General features: G+C 43.5%; 1 protein-coding gene across 1 annotated transcript in view; it reads left to right on the top strand.

The window, feature by feature from the left end:
* RP1 (RP1 axonemal microtubule associated) overlaps positions 1-17,021 on the top strand; it is a 206,939-nt gene that overhangs the window by 157,163 nt on the left and 32,755 nt on the right. The window contains exons 43-46 of the mRNA XM_066624417.1: positions 1,746-1,897; positions 6,408-6,660; positions 11,741-11,979; positions 15,412-15,538. Of these exons, the coding sequence (XP_066480514.1) occupies positions 1,746-1,897; positions 6,408-6,660; positions 11,741-11,979; positions 15,412-15,538 (771 nt within the window). The remainder of the gene's footprint in view (positions 1-1,745; positions 1,898-6,407; positions 6,661-11,740; positions 11,980-15,411; positions 15,539-17,021) is intronic.

Genomic DNA, 17,021 nt, shown 5'->3' with positions numbered 1-17,021 from the left:
CTTTTTCATGCTCCTTGTTTCCCCAGTGGTTGCAGAGGGCTGGTAATCCTTGTTATAGATACTGGGACTCCACACGGTTTCAGCCACCATGTTTTCATCACAGAGTTAGTCATTGCCAAATTGTAAGACAGTATTTTTACTATGAAGATTTGAAGTGATTGTCTGCTTTTACCTTAAGAATGCAAGTGACAGTCCGCGTTGCAGACTTGATGTGCCTTTCTTACATCGCACAGGATGCTGCCTTAGTTCTTTTGTGCAAGCTTCTCTGAGTGACTTCAGACACAACAAAGAACAGGAAGCGCAACTGTTTAGCAACTGTCCTGCATTGCTTTGTCAAGTCGAAAATTCTTGTCTCCGTGTTGTTACAACTAGATGTTAGTTTAAGATTGAAGTTGAAGCATTTTCTAAACCAGTTTCTAAACCCTAAACAGTATAGAGAGCTGTTTCATTTTCAGCTTTACATCCCAGGCTTATATAGATGGTCAAACAATAAAAACAGCTTTGTTCAGATTCCAACTCAAAATGCTAATAAAGCTGGTGGCATAGCATTCTACATAGAGTTAATATGGCCACTGTTCTAAAAAAATGTTCTGTCTTGCTGCCTGAAGGAACAGGCATTACCAAACTATGTGTTGTCAACTAAACATCATGCTAGATGATGATTACTGTCTGTAGTGGATGATATTAATGCAGATTGATGCGAAGAGTTGAGCCCCTATCTCTTACCACTTTAATTGGTAGTGGCAGCAATTATCTAACTGGCAGGCTCAAAGGGGGAAAGCAGCTGATTTGGAACAAACAGCAGGGCTTCTGCACTATTAACTGTGCCATTTTTTTCCTCCATGAAAATCAGCTGCAGCAAATATATGCTAAGTCAAATTGTGTCTATACCCCTTAACACAAAGGAAAATGCAGTTGTTTCTCTTGGTTTCTGTGAGAATTGGATCACGCTTCCTTTAATTGCACTCCTGAGTCATTCTGACATGATTTAATGAAGAATGTTTTGGGGGTGCTGCCAGCATAGCTCTGATGCTGCTTGTATATGATCTTGGTAAATCTGTAACACTGGCCAAAAATGTGGATCTTAGAGGAATATACCTTTGGGAAGTATGTGAATCTACATCTCATATTTGAAGAATACTGGAAGCTGAGCAAGTGTATTGTTGGGAAGATAAGACAGTGATAAATCAGAAATGAGGAAAAGGAAGTACCATGTTGAATTAATGGCAGGTGTCATAGATATGAGTATGGTCTAGTATTGTAGAACATTATGTTAAAGAATCCTCACTTTAGCAATCTCATTAAAGCATAAATTGCATGTTTGACAACAGGAGTGAAGGAGTCAAACTGGTGTTCAAGCTTGCAAAGTGCAGGGTGACCACGTATTCCTTGTGCAGGGTTCAATCAATCAGTGTTTGAACAGGGTTCAAACCTTTGTGCAGGGTACAGATCCACACAGTCTCATGCGTTGGGACGGTGGCTATCTTGTATGTAGAATTATTTTGTGCTTACCTCTTAAACAGGGTTTGAAACCCTATAAGGGACCATGTTGCAGGCTGAATATTTTTATGCAATGGCAGTGTAATTAGTATCTCAGTATAGGGTTGAATGTTGAGCAAAATGTGTGGGGACCTTAAAAAAGGATCAAATATTAAGATTTGCATTGTCTCGTACTCTTTCACCATAATTTTCTGTTTGGCATTGGCTTCTTTTTTACTTTTTCTTTCATTGCTTTTCCTTCACAGAAGTTACTTATTCAGTCAGTGTCTACACGGGAACATTGCCGGCCTCAGAAACAGATGCAGACATTTTTATTACAATATTTGGGGAGAATGGAGACTGTTCCAAAAGAAAACTTAGGAATTCAAAGTCATGTGCTCATTTTGGAAAGGGTCAAGTGAGTATGAAATTTGGTTAGATTTTTCTTCAGGAACTTTGTAGGTCTCTGATGGAAAAATAGAATGGGAGGGAACCACAACTGAGCATTTTGTTTAAAAGAAACATGATTACAGCAGCCTCAATCTTTTTCATTGTTATTTGAAAGCATGAAGAATGCAGCAAGAGTGTATACTTCACTTCAGATGCCTGATCCCTCAGTTTGCAAAAGGATAAATAGCAGCTGCCCCTTCCAAATCATAAGGGCTACATGTGTCATCATGTGGTTAGAAGCCTGCTTTTATGCTCAAGTGGCAGTGATATGGGGCTGAAATTCAGACTTGAACAGAACTGTGGTGCAGAGGTAGGGATATTTATTTACCCTTCACTATTGTGCCATGTTCCTTCTGAAAATACCTCTATCCTTTTCAAAGGGGTTATTATTTAACCCCGTAAATGGTATCATCGCACTTCAAGTGCTGCAGTCCCATCCAGTTTGGAGGGCCCTATGGAAATAAATAAAGACATTTGAGATTGAAGCACAGCTCTCCAAGACCTTGTATAGTTTGGCCCTTAGTAACCACAGTGAATAGATGAACAAATGGTAAGTTTCCCAAAATGTTTGTGAAATTTCCTGCCTTGGGGATCTATATGTAGTCTGGGAATCCTTCTGCTGCAGGGATTAGATGACATAACACATGAGAGTCTTTCTAATACAGAGATTCTCTAAGTTAACCGTAGTAATATGCCAACATTGAATTCACTACCAGTAATGGTGTGTTAGGAAAAGTTGAAACAATTATTAAGTCACAGCAAAAGAAGCCAGATTACATTGCTCAAGTAATTATCTTTCTAGCTAACTGTTCTCATTGGTTTAATGGGTTAAATGAGTGGAAAATTGTCATTTTGCTTAGCTGAAGCAGAACCAAAATCAAACAAGTCAATTGAAATAAAACGGTTATGGTTTTCATCAATTATCTTTCCAGTGAAGTGGATGTATCTTACACAAAGAAGGAAATAGCATAGAACAAGAAAGGACTGTATAATTCAAGGCATCGTGAAGTGAATTTATTGATAACAATGGGGTGGTTTTAACTACTGTTTTCAGATGACTATGATTTATTGTCACATGGAATTGAACTAATGATGGATCTTGCTCTGAAAAGTGTTAACAGGAAAAGAAGATGAATATTGCTAGTAGGGGTTATTGTGTGCAAATTAAAGATTGCACATACACTGTGGCACTACAGACCAGCCAGACCAGAAATTTTAAATAACAAAATCAAAAATGGAACAATGTTCAGAAAGTTATTTACAATACATTCTATCTTGACTGTTGTCTATTTGAGGTCTTTTTAATACTTATGTTTAAGAGCTGTACTTTGCCATGGTAACTGTTCTGTAACATCATAAATACTTGAAAGTAAAAATGTTGGCAGTTCTGTTTTCTAGTAACAATGGTACGCTTGATGGTACTTTTCCTCACTGTGTTGTCGACCTTATTTTATATCAAGACAAAAGACAGGTGAAACATCCTGATTTTTAAAACCTTAAAAAAAATCCTTTTGATTCCTTTTCTTCATGTTTAATTTTATGCTTCTTTGTGTCGGGTGGTATAGTAGTTGTCAACAAGTGAAATTATAGCTCTGTTTCCACCATCCATCTGGTCTTCTTTCTGCTATCCACATGTGCCCGTGCTTCCACCCACCGGCTCATATTCTGTCTTAAACAGGCACACATTCATTCTTTAATATAATTTATTCATCCCAACATGCAACTTTGCAGCTGCTACCATACTGTTGTTTACTGGAAACTATTACTATTTAAAGAGGTGTTCATTTGCACCAGAAAGAATGTCTCTCCTCTTATTTGGAAGATCCCCAAGAATTCTTGTGCATGGTTGCAGCAACTGTTATCCTGCAGATGCCCGATGATCTCAGAAGCTAAGCAGGGTCAGGCCTGGTTAGTACTTGACCTGGGAATAGTGGCTGCTGTAGGCTTATACCATAGTCTTTCGAGACTGAAGGTTGCCAACCATTTTTTGATTGTCAGCTTTCTGTTCTCTGTACTGACCTTTGAATTGACATTGGCACTGAAGATTTTGACACATTGTAAAGACAAAATAACAGGCAACCCAATCCTAAACTGCACTGGTGCAGCAGGGCTAGAAAGCCTACATTGCATGCAATGCAGCTAAGGAGGCAGCTGGAGGTTTCCTCAGTGTAAAGGGATATATTTCTCCTTAGCCCAAGTCCCAGTTGCCCCTGTGAGGCTTCTTGAGTCCACAGCAGCTATTTTGCTGGCAGAAATGCGGGAAGCCTGGTATAATGCTGGGCAGGCCAGGATGGGGGTTAGGATACAGCAGAGGCCTGATCTGCCAATCCCCCCCCTTTCAGGCCTGATGCAGCCCCATTCCACGTTCCCTCATCCAGAAACACTCCCCCTGCATGTCCCTGGCACTCTCCTCACAACCCTGGGCCACCTTATCTGTGCTGTCCAGCCGATTGTTGGGGTTCAGCATCAGTGGGATAGCACAGGCCATTGGCTCTGCTTACTCCTGAAGTAAAGCAAATGTACTTTATGGCATGTTCGCAACACCTTCAGCCAGTACAGTAGGTACTGTGCCGGCCGAGAAAGAAGTTAGGATTGCACCGTAAATTAAGCATATGCCTAACTCTGATTATTTGCACAAAACAAATAGGACTAGATTTAAAATAGGCCACAATTTTTTTTTTTTGCACATGACCTGCCCATCCTTGGTGCAATTGTCTTTCCTTCAGGGAGACAGCAGTTGTAGTCTATTCCCCCCCTGAACATTTCCCTCCTGGATCTAATGGATGGACTGAAAGCTAATAAGGGTTTGAGGACTGGTCGTACTGAAACAGTCAAGAATCTCTAGCAAGTTTTAAAAGTTTATTCTTTGCAGTTGTAACCCAATTACAAGCCACGTTTTAAAAGTCTCAGATACAAGTTTAACCCCGTCTGCCACAGTCTTGCAAATCCAACAGCCACTCCCACAAAACACATCTTTAATAGCCGGTGTAAACAAGTTACCCATGTGACACTGTATGTCAGTTACACCTCCTTGTTTGGCCTATTATGAAAGCTTTTGGCTACTGCATGCCTTTTGATTTACCGTGGGTCTCTGTGTCTCCAAGAGGACTCATAACCTTCTTTGACTAAGCTCCTCATTGTCCTTTGGACGTAGATGTGACTCATAGCTACATCTGTGAATCACATTTCATTGGGTCATCCTGACCCTAGACATTATATTCCATGTGCAAAACATTTGCCAGAGATTATGATTTCACAACTCAGTTGGCCCTTATTTCTCAGAGGAGAATTAACTGTTCAGGACCTCAGTTAAGGCGCAATCCTGAGGCACCCATGGGCTAGCACAAGTCCCTTGTATGGCACGTTTGCACCTCCTCAGGAGGAAGCCAGGCCAGCTCTCAGAGGTGCACTGGCCTGGAGAGGCCGACTTGGCTGCTTGGCTTGCGGCGGCTTGGCTGGGCTGACGCAAGGCTCTGGGGTGGGTGGGAGGGAGGCAGGTGTTCCTGGGCGGGGGGAGGGCTGGTGGGTGAGTGGGGAGCTGAAGGTGGGGTTGGGATTGGGCAGTTATGCTGAATTCCAACCCCCTTTCCTGGGGAGATGGGAGCGGCTTCAAGCTGCTCCACTCTTCTCAGACTTGCGCCACCTCAGGAGGTAGTGCAAGTCTGAGGAGACCCATAGGGGCAAGGGTGCCTTACCTGGAGGTAAGAGGAAAAGTTTCCCCTTGCCTCTGGCTGAGCCTTGTTGGGCCCCTATCCTGCGCTGGATACAGCACAAGCCTCTTGGCTTGCCTGCTCCAGCGCAGGGTAGGATTTTGACCCTTAGTGACTTACTGCATATGGCTTCTACTGTTACAGTTAGCAGATACAGATAATACATATAACCCTAATCTCCATCATAATTGTTGCTTATTAGGATCACAGCTTATCAGTGCCAACCCCACAAAGAGATTGGAGAAGACCTGGATTGCACCATCCCAAACTGAGAAGTCTTTATGGTTGACTTCACAATTTAAAGACAAGGGCTTACTAGCCAGAACCTGCAAGTCAATAAGCCTCTAAATCAGAGGTGGGCAAACTTTCAACTTTAGGAATCTTAGACTTTTAACCATTGTTAAGAAGCGGGAGTTTCAGCAGGTGCAGCTTGTCATCTCACAGATGACAAGCTGCACCTGCTGAAATTCCCTCTTCCATACAATTGTTAGAGGTCCAAGATCCCTAAAGTTGAAAGTTTGCCCACCCCTGCTTTAAATATTGATTCTGTACCCCCCCCCCCATTGCTCTCTCCAGATTCATGATGCACACCAATCTCTGCTTCTTAATCCCTACCTGCTCCATACAGCCAGCTGTGGCCACTTGGCTAAAAGAACATCTGACTCACTTGGACAGTCTTAAGTAGGAGAAACACACTTTCATCCTGGCCAGTTGGGTTCAAGGGTAAATCATCCCTACTTTGCCTATTTTGTTTACTTTGCACAACAGGTGAGCACATTCAATCTCCAAGCAATAGATCTAGGCATATTAAGTGAAGTGCATGTGGAACACAATAGATATGGTTATGGAGCTGGATGGTACCTCGACAAAATCACTGTACAAGATCCAGAGAAGCATGATGGCTGCTACATATTCTCATGCCAACAATGGCTGGACAGTGGAGTCGGTGATAGAAAGATAAAGCGGGAACTGCAGCTCCTTGGAAAAATCAGGAAAGAGAGGCTGCCAGAAAATGTTCATGGTAAGATGCAGAATCCTCAAAAAGCATTTAAGCTTCTGTTTTGATATATTTTATCTTTGTCTCTACTGGGTGGGTCTACCGAGACTAAAAATACATTTTAAATATAATAAAGCTTTATCCTAAATAACATCTTTCATGCAAACTGTATCCCTTGCTGATTTGCAGAGTTGGATAATACGGTTATACTGTTTAAAGAAAAAAATATATTAGCACACAAACAGAGATACAGAGATTAAGAAGTATAAGCAATGTTTTAAAATAAGATTTGGGAATTGGATGTAGTGGAGGAGAAAAAGAAAACAGCAGATTTCTCCAAACACCAGGAACTGCAGTCCAGAAGGCGCCTGCATTTGAAATTATTTCTGAAATGTCTCATCTGTTCTAACAGTGTGTTCATTTCCACCCCCCTACACTCGCGTTCCCCCCACACTCACATTTAAGAATGTTGCTTTAAATTGCAATGGCCTGAAATGCATATTTATTTTTCCAAATTAAGGGGAGAATGGATTATTAAAAAAGCAACATAGACAGCTGATGGCATAATTGGTTTACGTCATTACAACAAAACACAACGTTCCATAGACATTTTTTTCCTGACTTATTGGAGGATAGCGATCATTTGTACACCTTCAAGATAATCTTATTGTATTCTTACTAAATAGTCTCTTGCAAATAGTCTCTTCTCCTATGAATAGCAAAGATATTGTATTTATATCTTTAGAATAATAACATTATGCTTTTGTATTCAAAAATATAATGCTCAGGATTATTTGGGGGAAAAAGCAAACATTTGTACTCTAAACTGCAGCTCTATGTTTGCAATGAAGTGTTTAAATTTTTTCCCCAGTCAGATGCCCCCCACACATAGTGACTTTCTTCAAATAAACACTATTCCCATTGACAAGTTATTTCTTATATGGATAACTTTCAAAACAGCTTTTCAATTATAGTTGTTTCAATTTATAGGAGGAATTGAAGCTAAGGGTCAATTGTGAAAGCCTGAGATTGGCTGTGAACCCAAACCTTTCTTGTCAATTCTTAGCAGTCCAGGTGTAACTTACAAAATAGCACAGGAGGCGTTCCGGGGCAAGGAGATAGCAGGTAATGGATGGCCCCAGGGGTGGGCAGTTGGGGATCAGGAGGCGGGGCTGGGACCCGGCAGTTATGCCAAATCCCAACCTGTTCCTGGGGAGCTCGGAGCGGCTTCAAGCTGCTCCACTCTCATCAGGAGGTGGCACAAGTCCAAGGAGACCTATAGGGGCCAGGGTGGCTTACCCGGAGCTAAGGGGAAAAGTTTCCCCTTACCTGCGCTAGATACAGCGTGAACCTCTTGGCTTGCCTGTTCCAGTGCAGAATAGGATTGTACTCTTAGTTGCACAGTACCAACTAACAGCGGAAGCCTATGAATGTATACTAGGAAGTAAGTCCAATTTTGCTCAGTAAAGCTTACTTTCAGATAATTGTTCATAAGATTGCATTGTAAATAACCTATAAGAACATAAGAACAGCCCCACTGGATCAGGCCATAGGCCCATCTAGTCCAGCTTCCTGTATCTCACAGTGGCCCACCAAATGCCCCAGGGAGCACACCAGATAACAAGAGACCTTCATCCTGGTGCCCTCCCTTGCATCTGGCATTCTGACAGAGCCCATTTCTAAATCAGGAGTTTGCACATACACATCATGGCTTGTAACCCGTAATGGATTTTTCCTCCAGAAACTTGTCCAATCCCCTTTTAAAGGCATCCAGGCCAGATGCTGTCACCACATCCTGCGGCACAAAGTTCCACAGACCAACCACACACTGAGTAAAGAAATATTTTCTTTTGTCTGTCCTAACTCTCCCAACACTCAATTTTAGTGGATGTCCCTTGGTTCTGGTGTCATGTGAGAGTGTAAAGAGCATCCCTCCATCCACTTTATCCTTCCCATGCATAATTTTGTATGTCTCAGTCATGTCCCCCCTCAGGTGCCTCTTTTCTAGGCTGAAGAGTCCCAGATGCCATAGCCTTTCCTCATAAGGAAGGTGCCCCAGCCCAGTAATCATCTTAGTCACTCTCTTTTGCACCTTTTCCATTTCCACTATATCCTTTTTGAGATGTGGCAACCAGAACTGGACACAATACTCCAGGTGTGGCCTTACTATCGATTTGTACAACAGCATTATAATATTAGCCGTTTTATTCTCAATACCCTTCCTAATGATCCCGAGCATAGAATTGGCCTTCTTTACTGCCGCCGCACATTGGGTTGACACTTTCATCGACCTGTCCACCACCACCTCAAGATCTCTCTCCTGATCTGTCACAGACAGCTCACAACCCATCAGGCCTTTTAAAAGCCCAGGCCTTTTACAGAGGCAGGCAGGAGGATACACATTAAAAACATTACATTAACTTGAATGAAGAAGAAGGCATTCCAATTATACTATACTGCACATGGTTTATGTAGCAATGATGAGTAGTTAAGCAATGTCTGCAGACAATCCAGCCCAAGCATATCTCAGTACCATTAATTTCAAGAAGAAAGTTAAGCATGTTCTTAATTCTGTGCCATTGCAATCAGTATCTTGCTGGATTGTGCCCTGATTTTGCCATTTCCCGTATGTGGAAAATGATAGCTCTGATATCACAATGTCTTTTTTGCATGTATTACTTTTGCATGTATTACTATGTTGATGCTGTTCACATGTGTTACATTTGCCCAGGAAATGTTGCCATGACGTGGGAGGAGCTGTAACCAATGGCATAGCTAACGGGGTGCAACTGCACTGGGTAACAAACTTTAGAGGGTCCACAACTTGAGATTGACACTAGTGGCCAAAATTGTGCAAACCTTGGTATTTTTGAATAATACCATTATGTTGTATAACATTTGATGCCAAATTTAATCTAGAATGCAGTGAAACAAACTGCATCAAAATATCTCTATTCTATCAAACGTTATAGCCAATTAACCAGAAAATAAAAACACAACCGCATTATGTAACAAAAAATGGATTTTCTTAACTTAGAATTGACCATTGAGTCTGATTGTTCCGAGAGCCAATTAGGTGTTGTTATGATACAGCAGGGAACCAATAAGGTGTTAATATGGGGGGGAGGGAGACAGGGGTGAGGCGGCAGAGCAAGTGGGTGGCAAGCTGTGGGGGAGAGGAAGTAGATTTCCCCCCATTTTCACTTTTTAAAAAGCCCAGGCCTTTTGTAACTTCTGGGGACAACTCATATATCTTGCGAACAGAAAGTCTGAATGTCCAGTGAAAGGGACTGATGGGAAAGGGCTGTGCTTGATACCTTAAAAGCCACTACCAGTCAGAGTAGACAATACTGGTTAATATGGACCAATGTGGACACTCCTTAAGGCAACTTCATATGGTCACCCTGTCACTTGGCAAATTTGCTTCACCTCAGAATAGAGGCCCAGTTACTGCATGGACAGCCACCTCCTATTAGGACGGAACACCTAAATTCAGCAACCAGGGATAGAGGTTTCCAATTTCAGCAAAGTTTTTAGAGGTCTTTCTCAAGCGCAATGCAATTATTTTCATAGCATATTTTAATTTAGTGCACCATAAAATTATCACCATGGGGGGGGGGGAACATGAGTAACATCCATTTGGGAGTAGGTCATGTTTTGTTACATTCACTCACCTTTGTTTTGTTAAATTTGTTAATTTTAAGCCATTAAACTGTTGGTACAGATTGTAATTTCACAAATAGATGCTTTGTAACCACTATGGAAAACTTGTGTAAGAAAAGAAAATACTTTTGCCAATAAAAATTACCCAATAGCTTTTTTTTAGAACAGTAACATCTTTAGGACAGCATATTTCTCCTGAATGAATCACAACAAGCATGTTGATGAATTTGAATTACGGATCCTGAATATCACATTTTGGAGGCAAATATCCCATGCTATATATATATATTTTTTTCACACAAGTCTATACTTGAATATTAAGACAAATACATTTTGAAACATTGGAATCACTGTCAATGTATTTTTTACCTCAATGTATTCATCTGAAGCTGATTCTCCATGTTAAGAATACAATACATCCTCATATTAGGATGAAAAATATGTTGGCACAGTCATTTTTGAGTTATAAGATATGCACATTGCCACCAACAATTGTTCTATATGTCTGAATATTGACATGAACATTTAATGTAGGGATTAATAGAGCCTTTTGATGGCCTTAGAGGCATGTGGTCCAGTGGGCACAGTATAAAACTAGGTATAAATAAAACTAAAAAGAGCCACCATTACCATGAAAATAAGGCTTACAAATTCCTGTCTTTGACTCATGACTATAAAATAGAAACAATAGTGCCGTATCTCAGAGGGTTATTTTAAGTAAAAACACTGCAAGGGCCCAATCCTGAGCTCCCTCAGTGCCAACTCTGGGTGCCATAAACTTGCCATAAAGTATGTTTACTACACTTAAGGAGTAGGGAGTGCTGACACTGGGCCTGCGCCAGTCAGGGACTGGGCCCAGCACCAGCAAGAGGAGGATGTGCTGCTGCTGGGGGTGAGAGCACTGGGCAGTGATGCAACCTCTGAAGGGTGGTGCGGGGGAGGAACTAGGGCAGGAGTGGGTGGAACAGGTGGAGCCCTGCCGCACCGGATCCTGAACTTGTCGGGCTGAAAAACTGTAATGGCATGGAGTCTCTCTAGTCTGAGCCGGCAAAATAATCAGCACAGGCTTGAGGAGCCCCATTGCAGGGCTTGGGGCTTTCTCTGGGAGAAGGGGCAAAAGTCCCCTTCCCCCAAGGAGACTCCTGGCAGCTCCCTGGGGCTTACTAGAAACAGTGGTAGCCACTTTTGGCATTGCTGCTCCAGCAGGCACCAGGAAATTTAGGATTGGGATTGTAAAATGATAACAAGTTCAGAATGCTCTATAAAGGATCAATAGTAGCACAATCTTTGCTGGTATCTAAATATCAAGTGTTCTGCTGTCTATTTCATGCACTCTTTGGCTATCAAACTTCCAAACTGTATATCAGATCAAGTGAATGGTCAGGCATCTATTCTCAGCATTACAGGTAATTTATCATTTCTCATGAATTTGTTTTTCTAGGGACTTGGGATGTCACTGTTACGTCTAGGAACACGTCAAGCAATGGCGTGAACCCTAAGTTGATTCTGACTGCTTGTGATGACAAAGGTGCATCTGCTTCAGTCTGCATCCCCAAAGGAGCGTTTAAGAGAGCTGAGGCTTATCGGGCATCACTGGACCTAGATAAGAAATTTAGCACGATATGCAAAGTTCGCTTGGAAGTAGAAGACACAGATGGGGAGACATGGTGCTGCCGCAAGGTAAAGCCTAATGATGCATATGGACATCTTTTTTGTCAAATGTTTCTGACAAACCTGTAATTCTGATTTGCAGAAGCAGCTTCCATTAAGTTCAACAAATAGCTTAATGGTCTTATAATTCATGGAATATGCAGATCTGTTGATAGTCATGATGCTATGGCTTCCACAACATGCCTCAGAGCCCAATCCTGTGGTCCGCGGCGTGCCTCCGCGGTGCGGACTACAGTCACAAATATGCCATAAGGCACGTTTGTGGGGCTTACCGCCAGGCTCCCACCAGAGCTGACTCAGCTCTGGCCCGCACTGAGCCAGCGCAAGGCAGGCGCCCGCGTTCCGCGGCTCAGCAGTGTCTGTGACCGCCGGGCTGTGGAACGGGAAATGGGGGCATGTCTGGGGGCATGGGGGAGGCATTCTGGGGAGGGGGGAGGCGTGGCTGGGAGCATGGGGGAGGTGTGTTGGGGGTAGGGGAGAGGCAGATCTGTGGAGCCAAGCTCCGTAGGATCCAGGGCGCTCAGGCAGGGCTGCACGCCCTACACGAGCGCTTTCACTTTAGCGATGACCAAACAGTCGCCACTAAAGTGAGTAGTCCCATTGCAGGACTGCTTCCTTTACTCGGGGGAAGGGGACGAACATCCCCTTCTCCTGAGGAGCCTCCCATGGTAGCGCGGGAGGCTCTGGATCCGGCGGGAGCCCTTTGTGGAGCCGCCGGGTCCCATAGCTCCAGGCAGCTCAGGATTGGGCTGTCAAGCATTTATTTTATAGTGACTATTTACAAATTATGCACAGTGTAGAGAAAGATTTTTATCCCACACTGAGCCAATGACAAAAGACAGTAGTTTTTTTTCACAGCACATAATTATTGACATGCATTTCACTATGACACTAGTGACAGAGGTCATTACTGAGATGGATTGAAAGAGGTCCCTGATCTGCCCTGGACAGGGCCAAGCCCCCACAAGATGATGATCCAAAACTGCAGCAAAAAAGGAAGCAGCCTAGTGAGGAGTGGGGAAGCTGCACTGTTGTTCACACCTTGGAGATGATATCCCTGTCACTGCATGTTCCCATCCTCTTGCAAGAAGAGACAGCTGGGTTTTGCACATGCATGGCATGCAAGTGGAGGAGCATATTTCATCAGTGGGATTAAGAGCACTGAGGAAAAGACACATGAGTTGATGCTTTGTCCTCCAAAGAGGAATATGGCATCGACAGCCAGAAAGGAGGATGAGTGAAAGAGTGCTGGGCAAAACCTAAAGCCTGTGGTCTCACCATTCCCATTTGACACATTGAAGGGACTGCCAAGAGTGCTTCATTGGCTGACCATAGCAATTGCAATGAGACAAAGAGAAGTAGGATAGCAAGCAATGATCACGGTCCAGAGAATGGGAAAAATAAGCAAGGAAAACAAAAAACGAGCTCTGCAGACCCAGCAGGGTTTTCAGTTTTCTTTTTAGCAGCCCTCCTTCTCCCTCCTCTGCACAACATGGTAAACTGCTTGGAGGAGTTTCAAACTAAGCTTCTGATGTGGCATGGGTGGGCTGCTGTACACATTTAAGATAACTAAAGAAAAAGAAAGAAAATCTTGCTGGCCATGTCTAAAGGATCTGTCTGGATTGGGACCAAGGAGTAATTAGTCATACACTTGAAACACTGTAAAGAAGCTGAGCCAAATAAAGCATGCCTAACAAATGTAGGCATGCTAAAGAAGCACAAAACAAAAATGCTTTTTATTTATCGGGATTACTGCAGTTTATCTTTCATATTTTTGGCATCTTCTATTTTCATTACATTTAACAGCAAACTCAGGTGAGGGAATGTCTGTCAGGCTGCAAGTGAAACAGGAACACCTACACACTAGGTCTGAGGTATTCGATCTGTGCCTCCCGCCTCCCTAGTGAGGTGTGGCTAGCCTCCAGGGGCATCCTGAGGCATGGTGGCTCAGCTCAGCTGCCTGCTGACTTGCTGCAGCTGTGAACGAGGTGGGGGGAGGGCGTGTGAAACGGGGGGGGGGAGGTGGGAGAGAAGGCTGGCTGGGCAGCACAGAAGTGGTGCAGCTCATCAGCATAGGGTGCGCTCCTGGCAGGCTTCAAACTGGGAGGGAAGTACAAGCAGCTCAGCACTTTCCTCTGCTTGGGAAGGAAGGAGCCAGCCTGCTCTTAGTGGGGGGGTGTCCAAATGCCCCAGCCTGCATTCCTCCTTCTTGCCTGGGGGGAACGGGGGTGGCATCTGCATGTTGGGTGTATGTGTGTGAGCAGCCCCCATCTACTTTGGGATGAGTTGTAATCTTGCTTTCACGAGCTGCAATCCTTTCCACGCTTTCCTGGGAGTAAGCCCCATTGACTCAAATGGGATTACATCTGAGCAGACCTACATAGGCTTAAGGTCTGTGTCAGCTTAACCAAGGATCTTCACCTTTGTCTTTTTCCTCCCCCTTCAAAAAAGAAAAAAAGCCACTCTTGATGGCTTTGTCTCCAAAAATTGGTTAAAATTAAAAATACTCATTCCTTTTCAGCCATCCCCTTTTTCCTTACTGCTGCTTTTGGGGGGGGGGTGTACTCTGTTGGCTGCTATTGTGAGACAAAGGGCACAATCCTAGCTAGGATGAGAGTAAGCCCATTGACTCAAATGGGACTTCCTTCTGAGTAGACCTACATAGGCTTGGGGTCTGTGTCAGCTTAACCCAGGATCCTCACCTTTCTTTCTATACACTAGAAACAAGGCTGCCAGCACTCTGAGGCTGCAATCCTAACCACACTTACCTGAGAGTAAGTCCCATTGAACAAAATAGGACTTACTTCTGAGTAGACCTGGTAGTTTTTTTTAGTACTTCATCAGGTAGTTTTTTTTTAGTTTTTTTCTTTTAATTTACAAACTTTTCTACTTCTGCTTATATGGGCAGTTCCCCAAACATGTCAGAACCACTACCTAGTGCAGTGGTTCTCGAACTTTACCGACTCAAGCCTCCCCTGATCCTTGTAGCCATTGGCCATGGCACCCCATTACAACATCTCACCTCAGTTACCCCCAAAATGGGGATAATTATACACCCAAAATGGTTTGTTTCCACACAACATTTCTGGTGCTCTTGTATACATAGCAAAATAGATAGATTGCAGTTAATGTTGCAGTTTGTCCCATGCCATGGAGGAAAGACTGACAAACAAAATGTAGCATCTTTACCCAGCTTATAATTTGAGAAATTCACTGCCACAGGATGCGGTTTGGCCACTAACTTAGATGGCTTTAAATAAAACAAGTAGGCAAATTTATGGTGATAGATTAATGGCTGTCTTCAGAGATCGACATATTTGAATACCATTTGTGAGATTCCCAGAGGCATCTATTGGTTACTGTTGGAAACAGATGGAGGACTGCATGGATCTTGGTCTGATCGATCAGTGCATGCATTTTTCATTTTCCCTGTACATTCAGGTGAAGCTTCAACATCAGAAAAGTAAAGAAACCTTAGAATTCCCATGTCTCCAAGATTTTTCAAAAGCTGAAGGATACACAGTGGTTGAATTTCCGGTTCTCATAGATGGCTGCAATTTCTTAACAGGTTTGTTATTTCCCACAATGATTAGATCAATGATCAGACTTCATAAAGTCAGAGACGTGCATTTATCGTTTTGTCCATTTTAGTAGGAATAGTTAGTTAAAATTACAAATCTGGTGGAACAAGCAACTCAATTCATCTTTAATGAATGGTTAACAACATGAACCCAGTCTGCAGCACTGTAGACCCATTTGAGGGTCACTCTTTGTGTTGCACAATTACTGATAATAATTTTTGGAAGTTTTGCCACCAATGGGCCTACTCAGACCTGAGCCAGTGATATCACTGGTGCAAGTCTGCATCTATCCGGGAAGGCAGATTGAGCCTGGGAAGGGTGTGAAGATTTGGGAAAGGCAGATTGAGTCTGGGAAGAGTGTGAGGATTTGGAGGATACTACTGCCACCAAACCCGCCCCCTGCCTTGGCTCAATCTGCCCTCCTCCCCACCAATTCACCTCCCTGTTATGCCCACTCTCTGCCCCATTCCATCCCTCCCTGCCTCCCTCTCCCCCCCTGCAAGGTCCTACCTTGGGTGGTGAGCATCTGATGTCCATTGCCATATGGAGCCAATTGCTCACTGCTTTTGGCAGCAGCTGGTCTGCATGCACTGGCATGTCATGTAACAGCTGGAAAACACATAAAGCAGCTGGTATGCTTGTTCTGGCAGTACTATGCACTGTTAGGATTGAGACAGCCCAAGTAGTCCTGGTGCCTGAGATGCTGCTCGAAATGATGTATCCCCTTACCTAGCAGCTACTATTCTGCCACTCTTTCACTTCCTGCTACTGCTTGGTCCAGAAACAGAAGAGGGGAACAGAGTGGAAGTATAAAGGAGAGTTGTGGGCTAGAGCATTTCTAATGCACTAGTCTAGGGATGCCCAAACCCCAGCCTGGGGGCCACTTGTGGCCCTCAGAGGCTCCCAATCAGGCCCTTGGGGAGCCCCCAGTCTCCAATGGGCCTCTGGCCTTCCGGAGACTTGCTGTAGCCCGTGCTGGTCCAACGCAACTGCTCTCAGCATGAGGACAACAGTTTGACCTCTCATCTGAGCTGTGGGATGAGGGCTCCCACCACTACATGCTGTTTCATGTCTGTGATGCAGCAGTGGTAGTGAAGGAAAGACTGGCCTTGCTTTATGCAAGGCCTTTTAAAGGCCTTGAACTATTCCAAGACCTTCATTCATTCATATAAGTTCCATCTCTAATATATCAATTTATGTAAATTTATTCAAATTTTAAATTGTAAATTAATTCTTTCTTTTCTGGCCCCTGACATAGTATCAGAGAGATGATGTGGCCCTCCTGCCAAAATGTTTGGACACCCCTGCACTAGTCTATAGTCCACTCTCCTCTGCACCTCCTTCGCCACTTCATTCTCCTCTCCTTTTCAAATTCAGAAAGTGGAGGTAGTGGAGGTGGGCAGAAGGATATGGGCAGTGGACACCACCAACTGATCCACTGCTTGGGACAATCACTTGTTTTGGCCTTAC

The sequence above is a fragment of the Tiliqua scincoides genome, chromosome 4 (genome assembly GCF_035046505.1).
Source record: "Tiliqua scincoides isolate rTilSci1 chromosome 4, rTilSci1.hap2, whole genome shotgun sequence".
NCBI lineage: Eukaryota > Metazoa > Chordata > Lepidosauria > Squamata > Scincidae > Tiliqua > Tiliqua scincoides.
The sequence above is the reverse complement of the archived record's forward strand: the minus strand, read 5'-3'. Positions and strand labels throughout refer to the sequence as shown.